The sequence below is a fragment of the Poeciliopsis prolifica genome, unplaced genomic scaffold, assembly GCF_027474105.1.
Source record: "Poeciliopsis prolifica strain line A6 unplaced genomic scaffold, Auburn_PproV2 SCAFFOLD003, whole genome shotgun sequence".
In the NCBI taxonomy this organism is placed as follows: domain Eukaryota; kingdom Metazoa; phylum Chordata; class Actinopteri; order Cyprinodontiformes; family Poeciliidae; genus Poeciliopsis; species Poeciliopsis prolifica.
Window position 1 is genome coordinate 16,027,238 of NW_026562378.1, and position 26,264 is coordinate 16,053,501.

Genomic DNA, 26,264 nt, shown 5'->3' on the forward strand with positions numbered 1-26,264 from the left:
TGGGGCTCCATTAACGCTTTTTTAAATACTCTGTGTCCGAATATTTAAAAATAATGATTATGTGTAGGCCAATTTTGCATTTATTTGCAGAAAATGAGAAATGGTCAAGACCAGTCCTCAAATAATGCAAATAAAACTAGTTAATATTCATTTAGAAACAAGATTAATACTTTAACTCAGGAAGAGCTCAGAAATCAACATTTGGTGGAAAAACCAGGAGGTTTTCAGTGGGATTCATTGCAGTGGGCTCTTCATTTTTCCAGAGATGTATAAATTCCTAAAATCAACTTAACATGTTTGATATCTTAGACTATGAATTAAATCAATTAACCTCATAAACTTATTATGGCATTTTTGAATGTTCGTTAACTTGTGTTTGTCACTGTGAACAGATTCTAACCAACTCTGTGTTTTTAAACCAAACGTCATTATAAAGACACACTCCTTTAGCTATTTTTTTTCAGAGTGGAATAAATAATAAAATCCATACGACAAATTAATAAACAAAAACAAACAGGAGACCCTTTTCCTCTGAAGCATTGAAAATAAACGGCAAAAAATGTTGTGAAGCCAAACAAACGCATCACAGCCACACCACAGGTGGCGTCTCTTAAATGGAAAACATTCTGTAAGTAACAGGATTAGAGAAACAACACAATCGCACATAATAACAAAAAAAGGATAATTTTTATCCCTTACAGAGTCTGAGAAAGTCAACCCAATAGTGTTGTGGACAAAGTGATGATCTAGAAGAAAGAAGTGAGTGAGACGTAATCTCCATAAATAATTAAACAATAATCCTGCAAATGCAAGTTTTCTTTATTTCTTGCAGTCTTAAAAATATATTTCAAGCTCACACATTTCCTCAATACTATAAAAAAAATCTTTATCAAAAATAAGATAATTCACTGCTCTCCATATGTTGTATTTTTATCGAAATGCGACAGTGGCTTCATGTATGCTGGTAAAACCTAAAAACTGTCGGAATGAAACTCAGTCGAGCTCCATTCACTTAAATCTAATTATCAAATAAAAACAACACAGTTATGTTCCTACTCAATTGCAATTACATTAAAACAATTTTTAAAAAATCAATATCAGAGTTTGTTTTCAAGCCAGTTTGTTTTGTTTCGTGGCTAAAATAATTATTTACAGACAAACGCGACTGAAGCTGTCCAGTTGCTCAACAGTTTAACTGACAGCGAGCGATGCGATGCGGTCGGGAAACATTTCACGATGACAAAAGACGAAATTAAAGTGCAAATAAAGTGAGACATAAAAACAAAACCATGTGTGAGTGCTGTGACATCTCTTCATTTCTGTCTCTTTTACCAGAATCTGAATCTGTCCAACGCAGCACTCATGAGATTAATGTATTCTGTGGATAATGGAGCTGGCAGCCTTGAGGGCGAGGCTCAGAGTTGCCACAATGATTCTCAGTCATTTCCTCTGAAGGACCAATTTACGTCAAATAGAGGCATTATAAAAGGAGTCAAACTTGGACAAAGTGAACAAACCCTTGCAACTTTCACTTGCAACTCTTCATGTCATGCTTCACCTCTTAAAGGGAATTCATTGCGAGTTTAAAGCAGGTAATATTAAAGTTTATATTGAAATCCAATTATCTCAGAAGTTCTGCAGAAAACCATTTTTAGAACTGCCAACATAACTCTGCAGGCTTATTAACAAGAGACACGTTTTCTAAACATTGTTTTTAAGTTCATTAATCTTTAATTGTGAGTTTTGACTTAATATTGCAATTTAAACCAAACAATTATTTCACAATATGCAAGAAAGAACCTGCTCTCTCCTAGTTAAAGAGCCACATTTCTCTATTATTTTCACTCACAATATCAAGTTAAAATAAATGCTTATTTCACTTTAGAATAATTTAAATTCCTGTTTCATGTTAAATGAACAAAATTTCTGATCTGATATTGAATTTTATTAAACATCACAACAAATTCTGCTAGAAACATTCAGTGTGATCATGACATTATCCTCAAGCTTTAAAATAAACATTTGTCTTAATAACAGGAGTCAGATTAATGTAACTCACTTCCATCTCAGGATACAAAAACAAGCCGCTAAGCATTCTGGGAAAAAGTTCCCACTCCTGTCTTTTCTTCAGTTTTTTTTTTAAGTGCTAACATAGAAACTCTTGTTTATCCAACTCTTGGTGGTTTAGCCAGATTAACAGAAACTAAACACAACTCACTGCAGTAAGTTTGTCTTTAACAAACTCACACAAACTAAAACTAAAACTGACTACATTTTCTTGACTCAAAGAGTAGAAGATAGTAGACCCAACTAAATGCAATGATTTACAGTGAGGTGGCTCAGAGGCTGGATGCTGCTGAACATGCACGTGTGCAGAGGCAAAGCGTGAATATCACTCCAATGTATGAGAGTGGGTGGCTGAGTGGAGATGAAGGGAGAAACAGAGGAAAGAAAGGAAATAAAAAGAGGAGACTGTGTTGTCCTATGATGAAAGGCTTGATTGATTAGAGAGTGATGATTGCAGTAAATGGCCTGGAAGATGGCTCCATCTCTGTTTCCCGTTTCCCCCTCGTCTCTTCCACCTTCTTCCCCCCACCGCTTTCTCTCGCCCTCTTCTGGTTTCATCATGGCAGCCCATCAGCAGAGTGCCCCTCTCTCTCTCCTAATGGCACAGCTATTAGCACTAATGCATTTCCCAACGTACAGCAGCTGCCACATCACAATCTGAATGAAAGGACATGTCTTCCTCCAATCTCCACAATCTCCGTCCCGTCTTTCATCCAATCTCGTCTACCGGTTCCGAGGTTCCACGCTTCATGTCAACGCCTCTTCATCTATGTCAAAGCAGTCATCATCAGAGCCGCGGTGTGACAGAGGGGAAGAGCGGCTGATGATAATGTAGCAGATAATATATTGTTGATCATGTCATCAGTCTTAAAGTGATGATGATGATGACCAGAGACGATGTTTCATTTCGTGAATTCAACCTTCGGTTTGCTCAAAGTTGTTATCTTAGTGACTCTAGGAAACACCGTCTAACACTATTTGTACATGTGTCAAGATCCTCAACAGGCTTTATTAAGCGTTAAACAACTGGAAGTCAGAGGGAACTCACAAATGACAACTCCAAGCCCACAATCTGTGATTTTAGAGCTTTCTAAGAGAGCACATAAACAAACAGCAACAAATTATCAGTGTTCAAGCTGACATGTGTTTGCATTTGCATTCTCTGGACTTTTTTTTTTTACTTGTAGCAGATAAATTCACTAAGGGACATGCATGCATACAAATCCAGTGCATGTGCTTGACCACTATTTTAGCAGGAGAATAGGTAAATACCAAGGTGTTCAAAACTTACAGCCTGAAACGGCAAGAAAGGAAAAAAATAAGATAAAGAGACAAAGGGTGCACCGATTGCAGTTTTCTGGCTAATCAGCAATTTAGGTCAATAAAAAGCCTCACCTGCTGATAATAATTTTGGCCGGTACTCTTTTTTTTTTTTTTTTTTTTTGTCTTAAATGTTGCTAGATATAGCAGGAAAGTGGGTGACTATTAATTGCAAACATGCAGACATGAGCTGACGGGTCAGTCTATCAGTCAAAACTTTCTGATTTTTAGACCTTTGCAGAGTTTGATAACATCAGTGGATAAGATCGGCTTCACATTCAAGTATCAGCTGAACACTGATCTCCAAACATTAAGTAAATTAAGATCAATTTATCAATGCACCCCCTAAACAAAAAAGACGCCAAGGTTGACTCCAGATTGAGTAGAGTTCTCTGCAGCTGTGGCGCCACTCTTCAGAATGTGTCACATTTTTCCAGAGGTTGCAGAAAACCAAACTCCAGTCAAACCGTCTCTCCCCTAGTTGTATATGGCGATGTTTTAAAAAGCACATGCTACAAGGTAATAAGCATGAGGAAATGGAAGGGGTTTGGTGGAAAATCCTGCATGTGTTTCACTTTGAATAGTGAGTGTACATGAGGAGCAAAGCAGTGTGTTCTGCTGGGCTTTCGCATTACTTTCACTTGACCTCCTTCTTTGAAGTTTCCCTACAAATTCATCTTCTGAATGTGTCTTCAGAGCTGGAAAGTTGTTTATAAGAGCACAACACTGAAGGCTGTTTCTACACTAAATTATTCACATCCTTTAATGCTGCTGTAATGTTCATCTACTTATTTTTGCTTACATTACACTGTTATGTGCTTCTGGTGTTCACTGTGTCTTGTGAAATGTTAAATATCTCCATAAAAACCCAACCATACACACAGATGTTACAACATTAAATGTTTATGTGATGCCATATATTCTACATTGAAAAAGAAAATAAAAAAATTCAACTTTTATCATTTTTATATTTTTTTTATGGTTTTAATGAATATTGACTTCAATCTTCAATAATTGTACAAAGAGCCACCAGCATCTGCATCTTAAAACACTGCATCCAAAAACAAATACAAAACAAATTCTTCTCAGGCCCAAAAACATATTTTTCACCCAGTAATTTAAGCATTTTATGTTAGTCATATTTTTTCTTCATTCACATATTTCAGATTGAAACATTTTCAGATGTGTGTAAAAACTGTCAGAAGGAGTTTCACTGATAGACAGTGACATTTTGTCCCGAATTGGCAAACATCCAGTTAATCGCATCAGCCAGAGAAACGCACACTGGCTTTCAGACAAAAACTATTTTAAAAGGATTTCATCCTTTAAGAAGGTTTTTTGAAGATTTGTTAAAGGAACCAGACCAAAAATGATCTAAAAGCATAAAAACTAGTTGCATCTGGATGCTCCTCACAAAGGTCTCATCATTTTTTGCCATATTTTGTGAACAAAAGGAAAGAATAATGTGATATTTGGCTCCAAGCCTCGGCTTTCTCTTTTATTCCAATGCGGATTGTAAAACAGGCAATGAAAATCCCTCTGCCACCTTAGTGACTCTGCTGCCGGCGCCATTTTCAGGAGCCGCAGAAGGACGGACACCTGACCTTGACAAATTATCAGCTGGCTGACACTGAAATGTCTATTTCACACACCATTTCATTCCAAAGGACTTTAAACCCTGAACGACCATTGCAACAGTTGTTACAGTCAACATTTTGCCATACGTAATGTCCAGCCGGTCAGGCGCCGGCTCCGCTGTTAGTCCAGGAAGAAAAGAAGGAGCAGACCTTCCCATCGTTACCAGAACAGCTGGCATGGCAGCCGCCAGGAGGACCAGGCGCGTCGCTGTTGTCGCTAGTTTGGTGAGGGAAGCAGCTGGGCGGGCCTGGTATTGAAGAAACCATCACTGAACACACTGGATCTTAAAAATGCACACACCTGTTACACAGGTTACATTTGAGCCTTTCTCCATCACAAGACAGAACAATTTGTCTATGGAGGTAAATTTGGAAAGACTGTGAAACCTAAAAGATCTGATTTTATTTTCAGAGTCCAAACTTGATGATACCACCCAGGTAATCCACTTTAGATATACCTTATATGCTTTTGGTTGGTGTATTTTAGGTTTATTTTTTATTTTTTATTTTTTACATTTCTAACTGTTTCAGTTTTCTTCTTTTACATTCTATTTTTTTTAAATTTCCCAGAAACACAGCTGCTGTTTCTGTCAATGTTTCATTGAAAGTAACTGATTTGGAAATATTTTCTTTTGCCTGATTTTGCTGGTGTTTCTTATTTATATATTTTATCATTTTTAAAATACCAAAATTTAACCTAACATTTTAGTCCATCTGATCATGTATTTTTTAACTATCAAGTGATTGATAATTGGACTTTTTACCAAATACTTTTATACTCTTACTTGAGCAACTTGTTGGATGGCCACTTTTTACTTTTACTTGAGTAAAAATATGCTGACGTTGTGCTACTCTTGCTTTATATATAATTTTGGGGTTCTCTGTCCACCTCTGGCTATAAGGCACGCCCCAAAGCAGACACACATACATCAACTCTACCCAAAAAGCCCTTGTCTCTCATGCATCAACACCTTTTCTTTCCATTTGACAGACTGCTCCGCCCGCTAGTTTAAGATGCAACGCGTTTCTCCTAATATGCCCAAAGAGCACGAAGCTCTAATCTAATTAGAGTGTCAGTCAGCAGAGTGTTCAGCCAAAGAGAAATTAGGAAAGCACAAAATCTACAAACAGGGGGGGAAAAAAAATCTTCTAGCAGGAATGTAGCATATCTAACCGCCCCACCAGATTCTCCCCACCCACCACCACCACCACCACCTTCGTCTTGTGATATTTTTTTAATGGGCTCACTCTTGCCCCCGCTGAGATTCATTACCTGGCCTAATTATAAAGGCAAATGAAATCAGCTCAATACATTATTAATAGAGAAGCACTATTGGGATTCATTTGCAGCATTTTCAACAATATGGTATATTCCAACTGTTTTCATGCCTGATTTAGCACACACACCGATAAGAATGAGGTACGTGAATAAGGTGGAAGTGAAGAGAGCGAGGATGACTTCAAAGATGGACTGGACAGAAAGAGTTTTGAGCAGAAGAAGGGGAAAAAGGATGGAGCAAAGAAAGGTTTTGGAGGAGGAGGGGGTAGGGATTAAAGAGAGAGCTGGTTTTTCCACTTGAGGGGCTATTGATGCTATATTGGATGCAGCTACTTATGAACAGGTGTGCCATGTGTGGAGGACTGTGACCCAGGCACCACTTCCTGCATGGCTACACATCCGATTGAGGCGCATTGGAGCCGGACAGAGAGAAAGCCAGAGAGAGGGAGAGGCAGGCATCAACCCCCTCGGGCCTAAGATGAAGGGACAGCCGTGCCGCATCCTCCCTCCTTCAAACCAGTAGGGTGAAAGCGAGGAGCGCAGCCCAGCCACCGCAAGACTACAGCTTCAGAGTGCAAGCAACCATGAATAAAAACGGACTTTGCAGAGAAGTAGGGCTTATAATTATTCGCTCTGAATCAGTTAAAGCCTTTTTTCAAATATCCCCCAGGAGGTATCAGGTTAAAAATCCATTTGTGGGAAGTGTATCATGACAGGGAGCTCATCTCCCTGGAGACAGACGATATGACAACAGGGGAAGTGCATAAATATCTATTTTACATGTTTATATAAAACATATACAGACATGTGAAAAAGGAAGGGTGTTGTGTTTAACTGGTATGTGTCTCTGTCTCTGTGACGTGTAAAGAAAAGTAAATATTCTTTAAACTGGATGAGCAGATTTTATAAGGATTTCTGAATTTCAGTGGTTTATTAACCAAACATTCTCCAATATTCTCCTTGAAAAAGGACGCAAAACAGCTCAGATCATTTACTGCTTGAGCAAAACCAACTTAACTGTAATTACTTTAAATTTGAAGACTATTTAGCTCATTTGAAAACTTTTGTTTGTTCCAAAATATATGGCATCAATTCTTTAAAAAAAAAACCTTCCTTAGTTTTATTAAACTTAACTTTAACTGAAACATTTTTTTTAAAAATCGAACCGTTTCAATGCTTTGATCCAGTTTTATGTATGAATCGAAGAGTAAATGTACTTAAGGTACACATTTAGATTTAAATTAATCTTTTTAGTCTAATTAACAATTTAGAGACTCAACTTAAATCTTATTGAAAATCTGTGATGGGAATAAAAATTAGGGTGATGATAGGGAGGCCCCTAATCTCAGACTTCGAGCTGGTCACCAAAGATAAATGGACAAAACACCAAATGGCACGTGCTAAAATCTTATTTGTATTTGTAAGAAAGGTTAATTGTTGAAATACCAATAAATATTTTCCATGGACAAAAGAGAAAAGTGAACACATATGCAGTTTTTAAAAATAAATTGTTGAAAACTGAGCCTGCTTTTACATTCTTTTATCTGCTGAGAAACATTTGTCTCATCTCCTATCAGATACAAACTTTTAATATACAACTCCTATACAAACTCCTATTCCTTTTCAAACAAAAAGTAAGTGGTAAACTTGGTTATGTGTGCACATGTTTTCTCTGCCCTAATGTCTGCTTGTCCTCTTGTTTTTACAAGGTTGTTTGAAATACATAAATCAATCAAATAACTCAAGCTTCTTGGCTGAATGATCCAAATCTAAATCTGTCACCAGTATGAATAATTTTGGGCTTAACAGGAAATGTAGGTGCGAATGTTATGTTGGCATTTAAATGTTTATAAATTGAACAGTCAGTGAAGCACAGCAGCATACACATCACAGAATTTAATTTTTTTCCTTTTCTAGATTAAAAGTATCACCCTATCGCGTTAAAGGTCAACTGCAAGAAATGCAAAGTTCAACACATTGGAAAAATGAAGCTCTACCACAAGGTTTGATAATGGCCATAAAAATACCGACGTCAAAAGCGAACAGTTTTACCGAGTGTGAGTAAACACAGAGCTCGTTTTGGCACTAATTATCCCTCTGATGCTGATCACATTGCCATTTAGCGCTAACAAGTTGGAAACTGCTAGACTGAAGTGGAGGTTGGTGGGAACGGGCTGCAGGTGGGAAGTTATGTTTGTTTATAAGTTAAACGGAGAGGAGAAAAAAAAGACCCTGGGAAAGACGAAAACAAGCTGGAGGTCTACTTTACCGTCACGCCGTCTTTCCACACATGCTCCTTCTGCAGCTGCTCGGCCTCTCGGACCAGTTTCTGGAAGAAAACACAAAAAAGTAAACATCAGAAATCTGCAGGATACTGATTGAGAGTCAGGATTAGGGACCAACAAGCAAAAATGATCCAGGAGAAAATTTTTGAAGTCAACACGTTATTTTGGCTGTTACAATTTTTTAAATTTTTTAACGTTACAAATTTTGATTTTTATCCTATATGTGGCATTTAGTTTTGCTTCGTGGACTTAATCTTATTTTGTTTGTTTTAATAGTTTGTGTGTGGATAACACAAACTATTAAAGACTTTCTTTCATACTTACCAGCACAAACACTGTGATTTGTAACAAAAAAAATATTTGTAAGTGCAAATGTATAAAAAAAATAAAGAAAAATTAACATTTCCTTTATTTTAAACAATTATTATATAGACCTTTATAGCAAATGCTATGAAAAATATAAACTACATTTTTCTACAAGTAGTAATCCAACTAAAACATTGCCAAACAATGCTTCAATGCCTTATTTCTGTAAATCTCTGTTATCAGGTTATGTTGAGATAAAATGTTAAAATACAAAATACTTGGTAATACTTTTTTATCATAACACTATAGCTATATGTTATAACACATAAAGAAATGAGTACAGCAGCTGATGGAAAATTCAGTTCATATTTGTTTGTTTACAAGTTTCACTGACAGCTCCATGTTATCCTGGCATATAAACAAGATGTGATACAAAAGCACTTTTCTCAGCCTCTTCAAAATGGGAATTATGAGAAAATATGGCATTCAAAGAAAGGGGGTGTGTTGATTTTCATAAGTCAGACACACCTAAACTTTCTAGCTGCAGAGCAATAATTAAATTGTTTAATGTGATAAACAAAGATGGATGAGGATGAGAAGAATGGCAGCTGATGTGAAAAACTGTCCAACATTTGCTGTTAAAGAACTGCAGCACAGAATGACATATTCAGGTAATTTAGTTGACCGTTAGATGATGTCAATAGCACACACCACCTAATGATATGGAGGCATGCGGGAAAAATGTTTTTCTGTCCTTCCTTCACAAATATGGAGTTAGTGATAAACTGCTGTGTATATAAGCAGATCTGAGCTTTGATTGAATTAATAACTTCAGCCTTCAGGAAACATTTACTCTTCTTGTAATAGTGATGCTGTGGGCCATTTTGCCTTGCATTTCCTTTGGAAATGGCATCATGAACTTCTTGAACTTCTTGAAATGTTCCAAGAAGTTGAAATGTACGAGTTGAAGGTAAAACCTGACAGGCTCTAGAAAAAGAAACAAAAATGGGAAACGTACTGACGTACTGAAGACAGGTTTGCTTTTACAGGATCCAAACTCTTTTCACAGCCATTTCAGTCCTCACTTCAATCTAATGTGTCTGTGAATGTTTTATCCTAAATTACCATAAAGTACCCCTGCAAGGTTATGTTGTAACAAAATGTGCTGTCATAATGTATCCGGATCTACAGCGCTTTTTGGATAACCTTGAAGAAACCTCTGCTACACATGCTTCTCGACTGGGAAGTAATCCAAGTAGCAAATACATCTCAGCCTTCAAAACGTCCCATCCTTCCTCCTCTTCTCCCTCACTTCCATCTTGTGTCTGTATCTAGGTTTCCACAGGCCTCTAGGGGGCGATGGTGAAATTATTTTTGTCCCAGAATGGCATGATTGGCCACAAATCCCCAAGGCTCTGAAATTATTCACCCCATTTAGACCCCCTGTTACAGTTAGAGCTCATTCATCTGTGGATGGGCCATGAAGATTCCCGTCACATATCAAGAGAGACGTTTTATCTGCGAAAAACACTCAAAATATAAACTCTCACTGTAATAGAAGCTATCTTATCTCAATAAGGTGCCCTGCCCACCTCTTCTTAGCGGCCCCAACAAAGCCTCTTCATATAATGTAAACAATTTCCTCTGGATAAAAACGTAAAGCTCCTATCATGAGGCAAACATACTATGCTGACTTAAAGTGTCAGCATAGTATGTTTTAGTACATATAGAAGTGCAATATGTAGATGATTTTGCACTGATTTTAATCCCTTGACTGCATATTTTATTTTAAAAAATAGCTAAAAATAATTTTAAAATGAACCTTTGATGGTGTACATCTGATAGGAATATAAACGACAAAATAAACTGCCAGCACAGCACAAACATAAGCTTGAGACGAAAGCCAAAGTAAGGAGATTTAAATATCCCGACCGTCTGTTAACTGGGGTAAACCGTCCTATAAATTTGGGGCAGACAGTGAAAAAGCCTAATCACCTTTATGTTGGATCTGCAATGCAGAGAAACTGGCTGGTTGACAGCAGCCTTCTTATGTTTGTTGGACTGGATAAGAAAGATGGAGCCAGTCCACCAAAACTTTGGAAGTAGGCGCTACTTTCAAAGTCAGTCTGGGAATGCAAATAGACAGAGGGTAAAGATACAAAGGCTGGATGTGAAGGACATGTTAGAAATTAATTTTGATCAACCCAAGCAAATTTTATTTCTAGTTTACTATTCTTAGCTGACAAGTGGGATTCAGTGTTCCCTTCTACTGCTGTTGCCCATCTGCTTCAAGGTCAGAAGAGTGGTACGTTTTGTATGGATATTTTACATAAACTGGTTCTAACAAACGGTTATTATTTGAGCTGTTGTTGACTTTCTATCAAATCAAACCAGGATACTCATTCTCCTCTGACATCAAAAAAAGGAGATTCACAGTTTCTGGAATATTCAGCAATGAGCTAGCCTGTAGTGTTTCCTTGTTCAGGTTAGGTCAATGGTCTATACAAAACATGTTCATCACATTTTTTGTACAAAATCTGACTTAGAATATGAGATTTCAGTCTGGTCAGTTCTGCCAATTTTGAGCTCCATCCAGAATGAGCAGGTATAGGGCATCTTGTCACTTTAAATCCAAATGAGCTGCTGCTGGCCACGCCCCCAACTCAACATTTACACTCATATGTGAAAAAGGCTGCAAACAGATCCAGAATTATATAACTGTATATCTTTGAAAAGCAGAACGCAGCAAGTGGTTTCTAAGTAGTAAGTCAACAACAAAACACATGTCTATTCCAGCAGCCATTGTACAGCACATACAGCAGTAAAACCAGATGACCAAATGTGCTGGAGCTCTGCTTGGGTTGCTAGGCAACACTCCTGGAAATGGCTGGGGCTGCTAGATAACGATGTGATGCCCGTGGAAAGAGACTTAGCAACAGGGAGGTTTTTGAAACACTTTATTTTCAGATACCAAAAAAAGAAAAAAATGTGGGTTTTTAATCACTTTAGCAGTGGAAGCAGTTGAGACCCAAATGGAAATACAAAAAAAAGCAAAATATGGATTTTGAATAATAGGTCCCATTGAAATCTCCTGATTTAAGTAATATTCTGATACTTAGTTTGAACTTAAGGAAGTCACTTAAATTCATTGTGTTTCTGCCACATGATCGGCTGATTCTGTCTCCGTCGTTGACGAACTACTCTTCATAATCCAAAATATCACCACCAAACACAGTTATAGAGTTTTAGAAAGGACAACAATTCAGTCATTTTTTATTAAACAGGATCAGTTTTGCAGCTAGTGGAATCACACTGGTAATCTCTTGGTAAAACTATAAACATTACACGAATCCGTTTGGGATTTTAAAAAAGCAGCCACACAATAATCTCCAGGGATATTTGATTTCATTTTGCTGTAACAGTATGTATGTGACTTGGATATTTATTAATGCATTGTATTTTGCATTGGTTGATATTAATCACAAGCAGATCTTTCATCCCTTTAGCTCAGTCTTTTTTGGGAGATTTAATCTCTCAGCAGAACTGTACTTTGTTCTTTTTGAATTTTCAGCTCATGTTTCTACATCTATTCTATGCTCCACCAGCTGTTTCTCCCCAAGCATTCCTCCAACCACTCCCCCTCCTGCTGGACAACCATTTCTCAGAGAACCTCTCTCTTCCAGAGCAGGTTAACTCAGCCCCCCTGCTACAAAATTGCCATGTGTCTTAGCGTGGCGTTCGCTCTTCTGTGTTAGCCCAGATGGATTGGCAAGACAAACAACCAATGAATCACAGTGAGCGATGTGGGAAGGAGGGGGGCAGGGATATATCATCTATGCTGGTGGCTGGAGCCCAAGCAGCTTAGAGAGCTGGATGAACATAGTGAGATCAGCACAGAACAGCCCAGATAAGCTCTGTACTGGCCCACTCAACACAGAAAATAACACAGCAGAGCACAGGCACAAACACACCAGAAGAGCCAACAGCACCAACATATACTGCAAAATACATCATGTTGTTGGTTATTTGTCACCCAGCCAACAGTCAAGGTCAAGAGCCAAACAGAGCTCTGTGATGGATAGTTAAACTTGAAGAGTGGGCACTTAAACACGGAGGAATCTGACATTTATAGCACTGTGCACATGTTTAAAACCACTTCTGAGGCATTCTTCGCCTCCAAAAAGCTGGACATTGTTGTAAAGATGATTTCATAAATAGTGTGGAGGTTTCTGGAGATCCTAAAGGCAGGTATGCTTTTAATTTCACTTATGCACAACTACAGCAGCATGCGTTGAAGCATTTTCTAAAAAAATATGACAATGTGGAGAGATGGAGGACAACAGAAGAAGAAGAAATAAAAAACTATTGACAGATGATAAACAGTATAGCATTAAGTAGCTAAGGTGTAATATATTTAACAAAAGGGACTAAATGACATGAAGGGATGATCAACTGCTATTTAACACAATTTCATCTTGAAAATAACAATCAAGAGTAATCAAGAAAAAAAAATAGGCACATTCATTTTTATTTAACCACTTAAAAATATTTCATACAATATTACAAATACATAAGAATGAAAGAAAAATAAAACAAAAAAAATTTGTATTGCTTAAAATGCAATAGATTCCTTTAGTGTAAACTGGATAACTTGTAGGACGCATCTGTGACTGCAAAAAATACTTCAGACATCAACATGTGAAAAGCTCAGCCTTTCTGCTCAACTTAATACTGTAAAGTGTTATTTTTGATTAACCAATTAATAATTGACTGACAAAAGGTCCTAAATAGGAGACATTTTTCCAGCATTTGAACCAGATAATACCAAAGCTGTGCCATGCAGGACGTTTTGGGTAGAAAATGTTTACAGACAAAGGAGGTTTTTCATCGAAACTGAAAAACGTACATACTTTTGGAATAATTTTGGCTTAACATCTGATCTGATGTTCTTTCAGTAAATGGCATGTTTTAACGTTTGTATGCTCCAGATAACAGTGACATGATTACTACATTTTTTGACAATTATTTCAACAATTGATTAATCTCAATTAATTCAATCCCATTAATAGTTTCAGTCCCAACACAGACCTTGTATTTAGCAGCTCCAGGTCCTGTAAAGCATTCAAATCTCTAGCAGCTTTTGCTGCTTTAGATTTCTGATACGACCTCACGACAATCACTCAAGAATTTGACCTTCAACATGTGAAGCATGTTAAATTATTACAGAAGTCAGAAAACACAGCTTTAATCCTGAAGGCAAATTGTTTTTTTTTTGTTGTTGTTGTTTTTCTGTTTGGTAGCTGCATTAGAACGTGGGCTAATTTTAAAGTAAAGGCTGCAGAACATCTTCACATATAAGTGTGCAGAATAATACAGAGGAAGGTGCAGGGTCTTTCTGCATGGAGTTTGCATGTTCTCCCTGTGCATGCGTGCGTTCTCTCTGGGCTGTCAGGTTAATTGGTCTCTCTAAATTCTTCCATGGTGTGAGTGTGTGTGCAGGGTTGTTTGTCCTGTCTGTCTCTGTGTTGCTCTGTGACAGACTGTCACAGTGCAGGTCACAGGGCGTACCCTGCCTCTCGCCCGAAACGTTTGCTGGCCTCTTTCTAACTATTCATTAGTATTGAAATTTTGAAAAACTGCCCCAAATTAGGCAGGATAAGAGCAAAAAAAGTGCATGATTCAAGTCTTGAGCAAAAACTGTTTCAACAAAGCACTTAATTGGCCAAAATACAACAAGCTGTTGAGGAACTCCACTGATGAAAAGGTTGTGGTCGCCCACAGTTAATTCACAGAGCAAGACGACAGCGCGGGGGAAATAATCAGAATAACAGAAAGCTCAGCAGGGGATGATCGGGATCTTTAATATTCAGAACAGCTGAGTTTGCTCCGTTCCGGAGGGGAGCGGTTCAATCACTCAAAGTCATGTTGTTTCTGAGGGAATGACAGCACAACTGGGACGACCGGCGTCACGCTGTGGTGAGCGCCGACTCGACACCGGTCCACCTTCTGTGATTGCTGCAGCCCGTTCGGCCTTTCACTGAGCATTAACTTAAAGGGCACTCGACACAGCGCTCTTTCGTCCGCGTGAGCCGCAGGGACTCTTCAAAACGGCCCTACAATGTGGGTGTTTGAGCGAGAGGGCACTCGAGAAAGACGCAACATGGACTGTACGTGTGATTGCAGCTTTGAATAAGGTACTCAACATGTGTCAAATTAACCCCCTTTGCCTAGTCTCTCAGAGCACTTGAGTCACCTTGGGAACCAAAAAGACTGTGAAATGCCTCTGTCGGGGTCATTTAACCTTCTGAGAGCCACTAAGGCAGCAAGGAAAGACCTCTAGTAAATTTTACAATGATTGGCTACAATGAAGAATCATAATCACAACAGCAAGATCCACAGCTCATTGAAAACAATCCCTTAATGTCGCAGTATAAATCCATCCCACATTACAGAAAAAATAAAGGTCAGGCATTGATACAATTTAAAAAAATCTTTTTATACTCACATGATCAAAAAGAGCCTTACTTACCAGATTATTTAAAAACATCTCTTAGGGATGATCAAAGATTTTTCATTACAGCTCAAAATGCAAAGAGATTTAATACTTAATTGAAAATGTAATTCGATGCTGATTATTTTATAAATGAGTTTTCTGTCATGAGCTGAAAGAGTAGTTCAGAGGAATGCTATGTCATGCAGCAGTTGTCCATTAGGGGGCAGCAGACGAAGCAAGTGCGCAGCAGCAGCCAGTGGAGCCTGTCAGAGTGAGAGCAGTCTGCTTTAAGCTCTTCATTCTGTCTTCTCCACTCGGCCGGGATTAAGGCCAATCATAGAAATCACTGAGTCAGAACCGGCCCCACAATAACAGATGGAGGGACTTTCCACTCCAGAATTTTAAAACATCACAGACAAACTCACTCTCACTTCGCCTGGCAGCTCCTCGTCGTCACCATTCCTCCCGCCTCCTCCTCCACCGTTCTTTTTATCTCCCCTCTTCGCCCGTCTTTTTTTTTTTATCCTGCCATCATCCCCCGTACTCCATTTCTCTCCATCTGTCTCAGTTTGCTGCCCTCAGACTCCCTCACTCCCCCCTTCTCCTCTAATGCCTTATTAATTCCAGCAACATAGTTACAACTTCAACTTCGAAACAGTTTAACTGACTTCACAGAGAGTGGGGCTTGTCGCTAACAAATGACGGAGTTGGGAAGAGTCTTGGGAAGTTGAAATGGACCCGTTTGTGGCTGAAAAACTTATGCCAGCATGTGTTTGAAATGTAATAATTATTTGAAAGATTTTTTCTTTTAAATACGTGATTCACTGCCAAACTGGTGGTGTGACCTTTCCTATTTCATCCACAGTTTCCACTCTGCTGATGTTTTATAAGGCAAAACCTTTAAACTTCAGGTGGGCAAGCTGAAGTTTAAAGCTTGCCCAGGTAACCAAAGAATGAGTAGGTAGTTGAAACCACCAACCTTGATTTTCTCATTGAGCTCCTCTGCCTACATCTCCCACAATGCCGTTTGGTTCTGGATCAGAATTCAGTGAATATTTTTTTGATCCTTTGTACATGACGCCACTCTCTCTCCAGAACTCCGCCCAGTCCGCCATGACGGATGTCAAGACAGCCAACAAGATAAAGCTATTCTAAAAACAGACATCTGTAACTTGATATCACTTCTATTTAGTTGACTTCACTTTAATATATAAATATATAGACTGGAAACCCCGAGATCAAAGTGTGAAACACCCCCAAAGGTGGTGGAGAACGCCAGAGCTAAGATCCTGTGGGACTTCCAGATCCAGACAGACAAAATGGTAATGGCGAACCAACCAGACATTGTCGTAGTGGATAAACAACAGAGGAAAACCGTTGTGGTAGATGTAGCAATACCAAGTGACTACAACATCAGGAAAAAGGAGAAACTGGAGAAATACCAGGGCCTCAGGGAAGAACTGGAACTGGAAGGTGAAGACCACAGTGGTGCCTGTGGTCATCGGGGCCCTCGGGGCAGTAACCCCCAAACTGGAGCAGTGGCTACAACAGATCCCAGGAACAACATCAGACATCTCAGTCCAGAAATGTGCAGTCCTTGGCACAGCCAAGATACTGCGCAGAACCCTCAAGCTCCCAGGCCTCTGTAGAGGACCGAGCTCAGAGGATAAGAACCACCCCGCGGTGGGTGAGAAGGGAATTTATATATATATATATATATATATATATATATATATTGTTATTGATTTACTGTCTAGCCTTATGTGGTGGGTATTTTTTTAATAGATGCTCCTCTTCAGGGTCACCACACAATGTACATGTCCATAACGGCAAAATAATGACCCATAATTCCAGGTCCCTGGTTGAGTGACGATTGGCAGATGGGTATTGTAGTCCTTATTAACAAACTGTAACAGAGGATGTTCATGGATGGGTGGGAAGGCATGTCTTTGTTCTGAGATCCAAAGCACCCTGAGGCAGGCCCGTTTGCAGGCGCCATGCGTGTATCACTATTGTAGCATTTGCTCAGATAATCCCTGCCTTTGTTTCTATCCCATAATCTTCCCCCACCACAACGGAAATGTGAACAGTTTCTTTAGCCGTTCTCCAGTCGTTTATCACTCCACTTTTGCTGTTTCTAAAGAGACTGAATCTGGAGCAAGCTCTCACCTACCCACAGCAGCAGCAGCAGCAGCAGCAGCAGCACCAGCAGCAGCAGCAGCAGCACCAGCAGCAGCAGCAGCAGCAGCAGCAGCAGCGAGTCTCCAGCTTTTCACAAATCAAACAGCAGCTTTTATACGCTCAGCGAAGACCCAACAACAGCCTGCCAGCATTGTTCTGAAGTCTCTGTGAAGATCACTGAGACAAAAAAGGCAAATTTCTTTACTTTGGAACAATACAGTAAAGCTCTGCAGCAGCTATATTCATTTATAATGGATCCTAAGAGTTTCACTGACAATTATTGACCTTGATCAGAGGCTGCTGTGTGCTTATCACTCTCTTTTTAAATTTATGATGAGGGTATAATCAAACTATGATTATGTTAGAAGCTCAAGTCAAATAAGCAAAAAAGCTATTTCAATATCCTGATGTATCTCCATCAAAAGCAATTTCTGAGGATTTATTCTGTAGATGTTGGGATGCTCGAGGTCGACTTTATGATAATAAAGATCCAAAACTATTATAACTTGTGGATGCTCAGACAAAATGGAGAGTGAAAGAGCAATGATCCACTGAGTCCTTATGATCCACTGACAGACGAATGCATGATACTAAATGGCATTATATTCTCAAGCCATAAGAAATACATCACTCTGCACAATTTATTAAATAGTAAACCTCAATATCAGTATGTGCAAAATTGCAATTGCAATTGCTATTTTGCACAAAATTGCAATTGCTATTTTGCACATATCAATTTTATAAATTTATATTACATATAAATAAAAGGTTTATACTTCATTAGCTATTTGTTTACACTTTGTATATTAATGAAACATGCAGCTGTGCCTCCCTATAAGCCCACAGATTTTAATTAGGCAAAATAAAGTTCAGGTGAAAACATACATTGATCTCGACCAACATTGCAATATATAACAATATTGTCATTACATGTTTGTCCTAATTCCATGCAGCACCAGCTAAACTGAGAGCATCATGCATTTAAATTAACCTAAAGGTATCTTGTATATTTATTAGTCAGCTTTCAAATGACCTTCCATTCTTTAGCAATACAATATAGCTAATTAGTAAATATATATATATATATATATATATTTACAATAAAACTAAAAATACCTCTCCATATTTGTAGTTTAATTATTCTATCATTCATTTTTATTAACTTATTTTAACATTGCATGAATATGAACAGTTTAATTTTCTTCATTGTCAGCAGACTTTTATATTCAAATGTGTGTTGATGTGTGTTTGTTTGGTTCCTTATGCCATGTTTTATACTAGAAAATGTTGTTTATTAATATTTGAGGTATTTATTTCGATCTGATTTGAAATCAGGAAAGCACTTTTCCTTGGATAATTGGCATTCATCACATTCTGTCCATCGCTGTTCTTTGCTCTTGCTCAGACTCACTTATTTTTTTCCTTTCCCTATACTTTCATAAAACACTTTCTATGTAGGAGGCATACATTTAACTGGAGAGTTGCTGCTGCTTTTCACCGTTTGAATCCCTCTGCAGGGTTTATCTAATCACTCTAGACTGTCTAAGACAGAGCGTGCTTCAGATCTGTCAACCTACTTCTTAAATGTCAATTGTACTTGACAAAAGCTGGCAAATTTGCACAAGCTGATGAAAATGAGATCTTCTGTGGCCTTAATGCTTTGTTATATGACATTAAGTGAGATGTATTTGCACAGGAAAATGATGCTAAAATCATGACTTTCATTTCACCGTGCAGAATGAACACATTGCTTTATGTTGTTACCAAATCACCCACTTCAATGTATTTTATCAATTGAGTGAAGCTTTTGCAAGGAAGTGAAAATGAGAATCGTTACAACAAAGCAACGTAACCATTTCACTGAATAATCTGCAGAATTTACAGCCAACGGTTGACACAGTTAACAATGAAAATTTACCATTCAACTGCATTCACACTTAGCGTTTATAATGGCTTATTATTTTAAAACCCTCTGAATTGAACAAAATAAGATTCTTACTCTCATTGATGCTCTGAGCTCATTGATCTGAGGAAAACTTTCAAACAAGCTGCCAGCACTTGGAGAACCAACAGGACAATATAAGTTGAGAACAAAATGAGATCACAATTTTTGAATGAAGGTTTTGCTAGGAAGTGAAAATGAGATCACCGTATTGAATGTATTGAATGGAGTTTGTATTGATTATTCATTGGTTTAAAGTGAACTACAAAAAATGAGTTCTAAGCTAAAATTAATCAAATTAATGAACTTTGCAACATAAAATAAATAGTCCTCTCTGTCATGTCTGTCACTTTTGCCAAGTGAAGACAGATTATGTGAACATACAAGCAAGGAACGTACTAGATAATATTTCTGAATTTCCAGAAAACTAAATCTTTGAACTGGATTCTAATTTAGCAAAACGTCTGTTTACTACACTATGAATTATTCATTAAAAATAGACAGCTTAATTCAAAATTATGGCTCATCCAGACTCTTTTAGGCAAGTCAGAGCTTGAAAAAAAGAAAATGAAATCTGAAAATGTAGCTCTTCTCAGTCTATTCAAACCAGAATAGACTGCGGCTCAGTTTCATTCATCACAGAAACCATTCTTCCAAACCAGTCCTTCATTTTCATCTTTCCCCATCGCAGATGTAAATTCCTGTAAAATTACACAGATATTAAGGTAAGGGTGTATATATGCCATGCCAGCAGTACAGTCTCCTCATAGGTCACATGAGCTGTGCGTGCAGCAGGCCTGTAGGGGGCTCAGGATGAGCAGCAATGACTGAAACAGGCTGAACCAACTCACTGACATGAATGTCTGGTTGGGTGGACTCACTCTATTGTTTGATTCACAGTCATGGCCATACGCAGCCTTTTTACAGGAATTAACGAGACAAAATCAGAGAAATGGAGTGAGAGAGAAACAATGCTTAAGAGTGGCATTTACATGAGAGCAAACACAATAGTTTCATCCCACTCTAGCAGTATGCAACGCGTCTCAGACGGACAAAATTGCTCTGTCTGAAGCAAGTGAGAAAATAAAACAAAACAAAATATTATTCCACTTGAAGGAAACTGAGCTCAAGACGGTTAACAGATGCATGCCTGTTTTGTCCAGTCTGAGGGGGGAGGAGCAGATTGAAGTGAAAGTGATGAATACAAGGATGCTCTGACATAACAGCAGAGTTAGATTTAAAGCTGTTGCCTGTAAACTGATGCAGCTGAAAACATATTTACAGGAACTGTACGAAAACACAATCGTTGCTACATTTCACACTAACATATATTTCAGAGTTTGGATTAATTTTCTTGCACAGTGTGCCTATATTTTGGCTCAGTATTTGGTAGCAATCTATTTTAACTGCATGACTTGGGTATACTTTTTTTCTAAAAGCTTCTTATGATCTGGCATTTTGGCTCATTCCTTCTGACAAACATGGTGAAACTTGCAGCCCTCCTTGCTTACAAATATATATATATATATATATATATATATATATATATATATATATATATATATATATATATATATATGGATGTCTTTAAGCTTTTGTTTCATACTATATATAGTCTGTATAAAGAGAATGTTATCCAGCAACTTTAAAAAAAAAAATATAACTATAAATATATAATATATATATAACGTATATATATATATATATATATATATATATATATATATATATATTATATATATATATATATATATATATATTTTTTTTTTTTTTTTTTTTTTTTTTTTTTACCTCTACCCATAATTTTTTTATGAATCTGACATCAAGCCCTTTGATGTCAAATAAAATAAAAATATTTTATTGTCCTTTATCCGCTTTATAAGAAGGTTTTGTGAGTCATTGTCCATTTTAAAGACCCATATAACTTCCTGGCTGATGTTTTTAGATCTTACTTCATTATTTCCATATGATATTGTTACTTGACAAGGCCACTTATTTTAGGAAAGTGCACCAACTACACCAGATGTATTGCAGGTATTAGTGGTCAAATACCAGCATTTTCACATTACATGGCAACATAAATACAGTATTTTTCCATAAATGTGTAGCAGGGTTTTATTTTAACAATATTATAGACATGAAGAGTGTCAAAAATAATTTCTTATTCTTTGAATTTATTTTGTTTAGTCAACAAATTGTTTCTTCAGACGTTCACTTTAAGTTGTTACTCTGCTCTCAGCGGTTTGTGGTTACCGTAGTAACCAGTAAAGCTCCTCCCCCTTTTTTCTGTTGCCTTCAGTGACTGTGGTATTTATCAGACACAGCTCTGATTGCTTTACAAATACTGTGTTTTGACAGATATTTTAGACAAATTTAATCGTATGCAGTGGTCCATGAGTAATTTGCTATGTTCTGTACATGTTTTTTAACTGCTATCATCATTAATATTGTTTAATTGTTTAATTTTACAAATGTTAACTGCTGCTAACTGTTCATTGGGAGCTATTGCTTTGTAGTTTGTTTAGAGTTATTTATTATATTTTATGTGACATATATGGGATATTAATGATATGAATTTATGTTATGTACCCGATCACCATCAGCCTCTTTTTCTGTCGCCGTCTATAACTGTCAGGCAGAAGCTGCTGGACTCATGTTAACCACCAACTTGATTTCATTTGTTTCTGAGAATAAATACAATGAACCTGAATGTGTCTGTCATGTAGCCGACCTACTGGACCTGAGACAAACATGCAAAGGGTAAAAATGCATCTGCAGATCTTAATTAGTCTAACTTTGGTTTTGAAGGAATGCCTTCTTCCTCTCTGAGTGGCCTTAATTCCTAGTTTAGTTTACATTTCACTGTGAGAAAAGAGACCCTGAACATCTTCAGCTAGCTTCTTTAGCAGCTTCCTTGCTTTTGTTTGTGGTTTTATATTTACATCTATAGCTTTAAACACATGTCCCAAGTTTTGCTTCAGATCAGGGCTGAACGATATCAAAACATGCGTTATGTGATTATATTGCTAAATCTTGTTTTAACAACATGACTTCCAATGAATAAACAATTAAAAACTGTTGATGTCTTTAAGCTTTTGTTTCATACTATATATAGTCTGTATAAAGAGAATGTTATCCAGCAACTTTAAAAAAAAAAAAATCTATTATTTTCCTCTCAATAATTTTAACGTAAAAGTTGATTCTGGTTTCTGGTATTGAAACGAGTTAGTTGTAGTTTTTGATTTTGAGATCTCACTACTTCTTTATCTTATAAAGCTTTTTATATTGCATTAAACAACAATTGTCAAGAAATATACAGGCAGAGCAAGAGAGCCTGAGTCCATTGTACTTAAATAATTGCCTGACACTTTTTCTGGTCTTGGCAATTCCTCAAAAAATGCAGATTTCATACAATGATGTTGTATTACTAATACGTGCCCCAGGACTGACTAATCAAAATGTTGTTAATTAATCAATCAGAAGCTTTTCTCAACAATTTATAAAGGTAAAGCAATTAAAATCTTTGGGTTTGAGAATAGAAATTACTTTGGTAATCCTAACTGATGCAAAACAGAAAACATTTAGTCAAACATTAATTTAGACAGTGAGCGAAAGATGCAATGTGCAAACACCGTATGTATACATTTGTTTTCAACTTTATACGCATGTTCTACATTTGTAATCAGGTCAGAAACGGCCCTGCTAATCAACAGGCAATCAGATAAACACTGGCATTTGCATTGCAATTTCAATGAATATAAATGTGGAAAAAGCCACAGCAATCTTCATTTATGAAGGCTAGATTTTAGAAATACTGAATCCACTTCCCTTTTTCAGTCTATAATTTCTTTCATGTAACCGTTTCACCAAATAGTGACTTGAATAGGGAGTCAGAACAGAATGGTGTCAGAGCAAAATAGGCAATTCACTGGAGGAAGTGAGGTAGTTGATTTTATTTCTCGTCTCATTCCCACCTCAAAGCCAGACTAAGATAATCTCCGTCCATCAGTTTAGAAACCTGTCATTTCCCCTCACCTCCACACAGCAACGTCTGCAGTTCAAGGGCAAACAGTTTATTTTTTGCCTCCCGTTTTTGCCCTTTCACTTCAATCAGCCTCATTCTTACTTGAAGATTGCTGATAGATTGCTGAACGCAGTTCATGCCCAGGGCTTGCGAGGGCAGTCGTTATTCAGTTAAAAGGTCACAATATGTTCCAAGAGCAATATTGTGATGCATCGAAGATTTACTTTGCCTCCTCCTTCTGTCTTTGCTGCTTCAAAGGGAAAATATGACAAACCCATTGTCAAATCGTCATGGAGCCTGGTGACAGAAAACGAGGTCTGACAAAGTGTATCACTGACAGTGTGTGGCCGGTCAATTGTTCAAGATTTTACACACACATGCCCACGCACACCAACACACAGAGTACGCACTCTACAGAGTATTCCAGCAGACATAGGAGTGGAAAAACATGCAGACACGACCCTCTCTCAAAGCAATTACAGCAGATTGAAACCAAATTAAATTTGAAGCCTAGAGCAACACCGGCGACTGAACGCCCATGACAGATATGACAGGGGAGGAATGGGAGTGCTGCGGGACCAAAAGTGGGAGCAGTGATGTAGGAGAAAGGCAGGTGTGGGTCACAGAGGGAGAAAGCTGCGTGGAAAGAAGAGAAGGTAGGGAGAAGTAGGGCAGAGACTCGGTGTCATACAGAAGAAACATCAGCAGTGAAGTCTAGCAAGATTTAACACACCATATGGATGGCTTTAACTATGTATTTTATGTGATTCTGCAGAGACTTTTGAAAGCAGCCCGTATGTTTCTGGTCGTACCTTAAGGGCTGCCACTACTTGAAATGACTTTGTTTTACATTCATTACAAAAATAAACCAAGTCGTACATTTCAAACTAGTTTAAGAGATATTCTCTATCACATTGCATTTCATTATATGCACTCCACAGCTGGAGGCTTGCATGGTGCACAGTAATTTTCAATTCAGCCGGTGACAACATTCACATGACTCAAATTACCAGCTGTTTTTTTTTTTCCTCTATTCAACTAGTTTAAGTTCCAACTACAAGCTGTTGTTGTCCTGCAGATAAGCCACAGGGAAGAAAATGTAAGAAAATGAAAAGTTTTTCAATATTAATTTAAAACTAAGGACTGAGTTTAAATTAGTTTTGAAGTATTTATTTTATGTTGGGAGAAAATTTATATAAAATCCAAATAACCTTTACAAATAATCTCTGCAAAGACATGGACACAATTTTACTTACACTGGAACTATACTGTCTCTGAAAAATAATTTAGAAGCTGTAATCATTTCTGCAATAATAATAATAGTAATAAAAGGTTGTTTGTATAGATGGTGTTTCATTGATCCATTGTACTTCAGTGTTGTTTAATGTTATGAACTGTATTTTAGTTGTTTTTGTGCAAATGGGCAAAACTGACCAAACATAAGTGAGCTGAGCATTGAGTGAATACTTATGTAAATATAATTTCTTACTTTCCTACTTTTAATACATTTCCAAATCGGTCAAAAATGTTTTCCCGCATTGTCTTAATGGGTTGTTTGTGCATAAAAAATCTGAGGAACAAGATCAACTACAATTTAGAAAAAACTAGCATAACAAAATGTGGAAAAAGTGAAGCGCTGTGAATATTTTCCGAATTCATTGTAGACCAGGCCAGTAAGAGCGTACAGCAATCTGGACAGCAGAAAAAAATAAAAATACAGTACATGCTTGGTACAGTTAAGTAGATTTTCACAGTTTTTAGTCCTCCACAAAGTGTCACTTCTCCACTTTCATTATTCTAGTCAAAGAAATCACAGAATTAGTTCTGGTGGCTCTTAAACATCTGATGTTATCTCCCCCTCCTGAGTGAACAGCTAATCCTCCTCTCTTCGTTCTTTCTGTCTCTAACCAAGCTCCATCTCGTCTCTGTTTCTCCTCCCCAACAGCAAACTGTCTATCTCCCCCCCGAGGAGTTTTTTCTTTTTTTTTTTAAATAGAGAGGAATAACGCTAAGTGGCACAGCATTAAAGTGCAAACAGAGTGTGCAGTGTAGCTATGTGAGCACACATGAAAACTCTAATCACCAGCTAGTGGACTTTAAGTGATAACTCAGGAGTTCTGGTTCTTCTCTCTCTCTATCATTTCCTTCATTGCTTAAAGTCTGAATTTAAAAATCCGTTCGTAAAAACATAATTATGGCTCTATATTGAGGTCTATACTTCTGCAGAAAAATGATGTTATTTCAATTGATAATCTGCTGCAGCTTCTTATAAGAATGAACAAATTAAAGATGAAACAAGGTTCATGTGGCAAATATTTTACCACCTCTTCATACAAATATCATTTTGCAGAGAATCCAAGTGATCCGTCTGCTCCGTGTCGTCCTCAATGAATCGTAATCTATCACTAAGTTTGCACATCAAAAGCAAACCAAATATTCGAAGAGACGCAATTTACAAACTGTCACTTTCTTAAAGAAACACAGGCCCGATTTCAAGGCGCTAAATTGAATTAGTCATATTTCTTCTGTAGAGCATTTTTATAACAACTGAAGTACAATAAAACCACACTATGTGCTTGGAAAATACATAATACTGACCCTTTAAACAGTCTTTTTGACAAAGCTAAACACAAACAGTGCACAGACTGTGCAAAAACAAAAAAAAATGTAATTTACACAAAGTGTCACCAAGAAGAACAAGAGGACAACGATTGTATTTTTGTCATATCG

The 26,264-nt window shown here is 37.4% G+C and overlaps 1 protein-coding gene across 15 annotated transcripts in view; it reads right to left on the reverse strand.

Moving 5' to 3' along the window:
- Positions 1-26,264, reverse strand: part of cacna2d2a (calcium channel, voltage-dependent, alpha 2/delta subunit 2a) — a 200,897-nt gene that overhangs the window by 87,771 nt on the left and 86,862 nt on the right. For all 15 annotated transcript variants that reach the window (XM_055027434.1, XM_055027432.1, XM_055027433.1 and 12 more), the window contains one exon: positions 8,573-8,632. In XM_055027434.1, the coding sequence (XP_054883409.1) occupies positions 8,573-8,632 (60 nt within the window). The remainder of the gene's footprint in view (positions 1-8,572; positions 8,633-26,264) is intronic.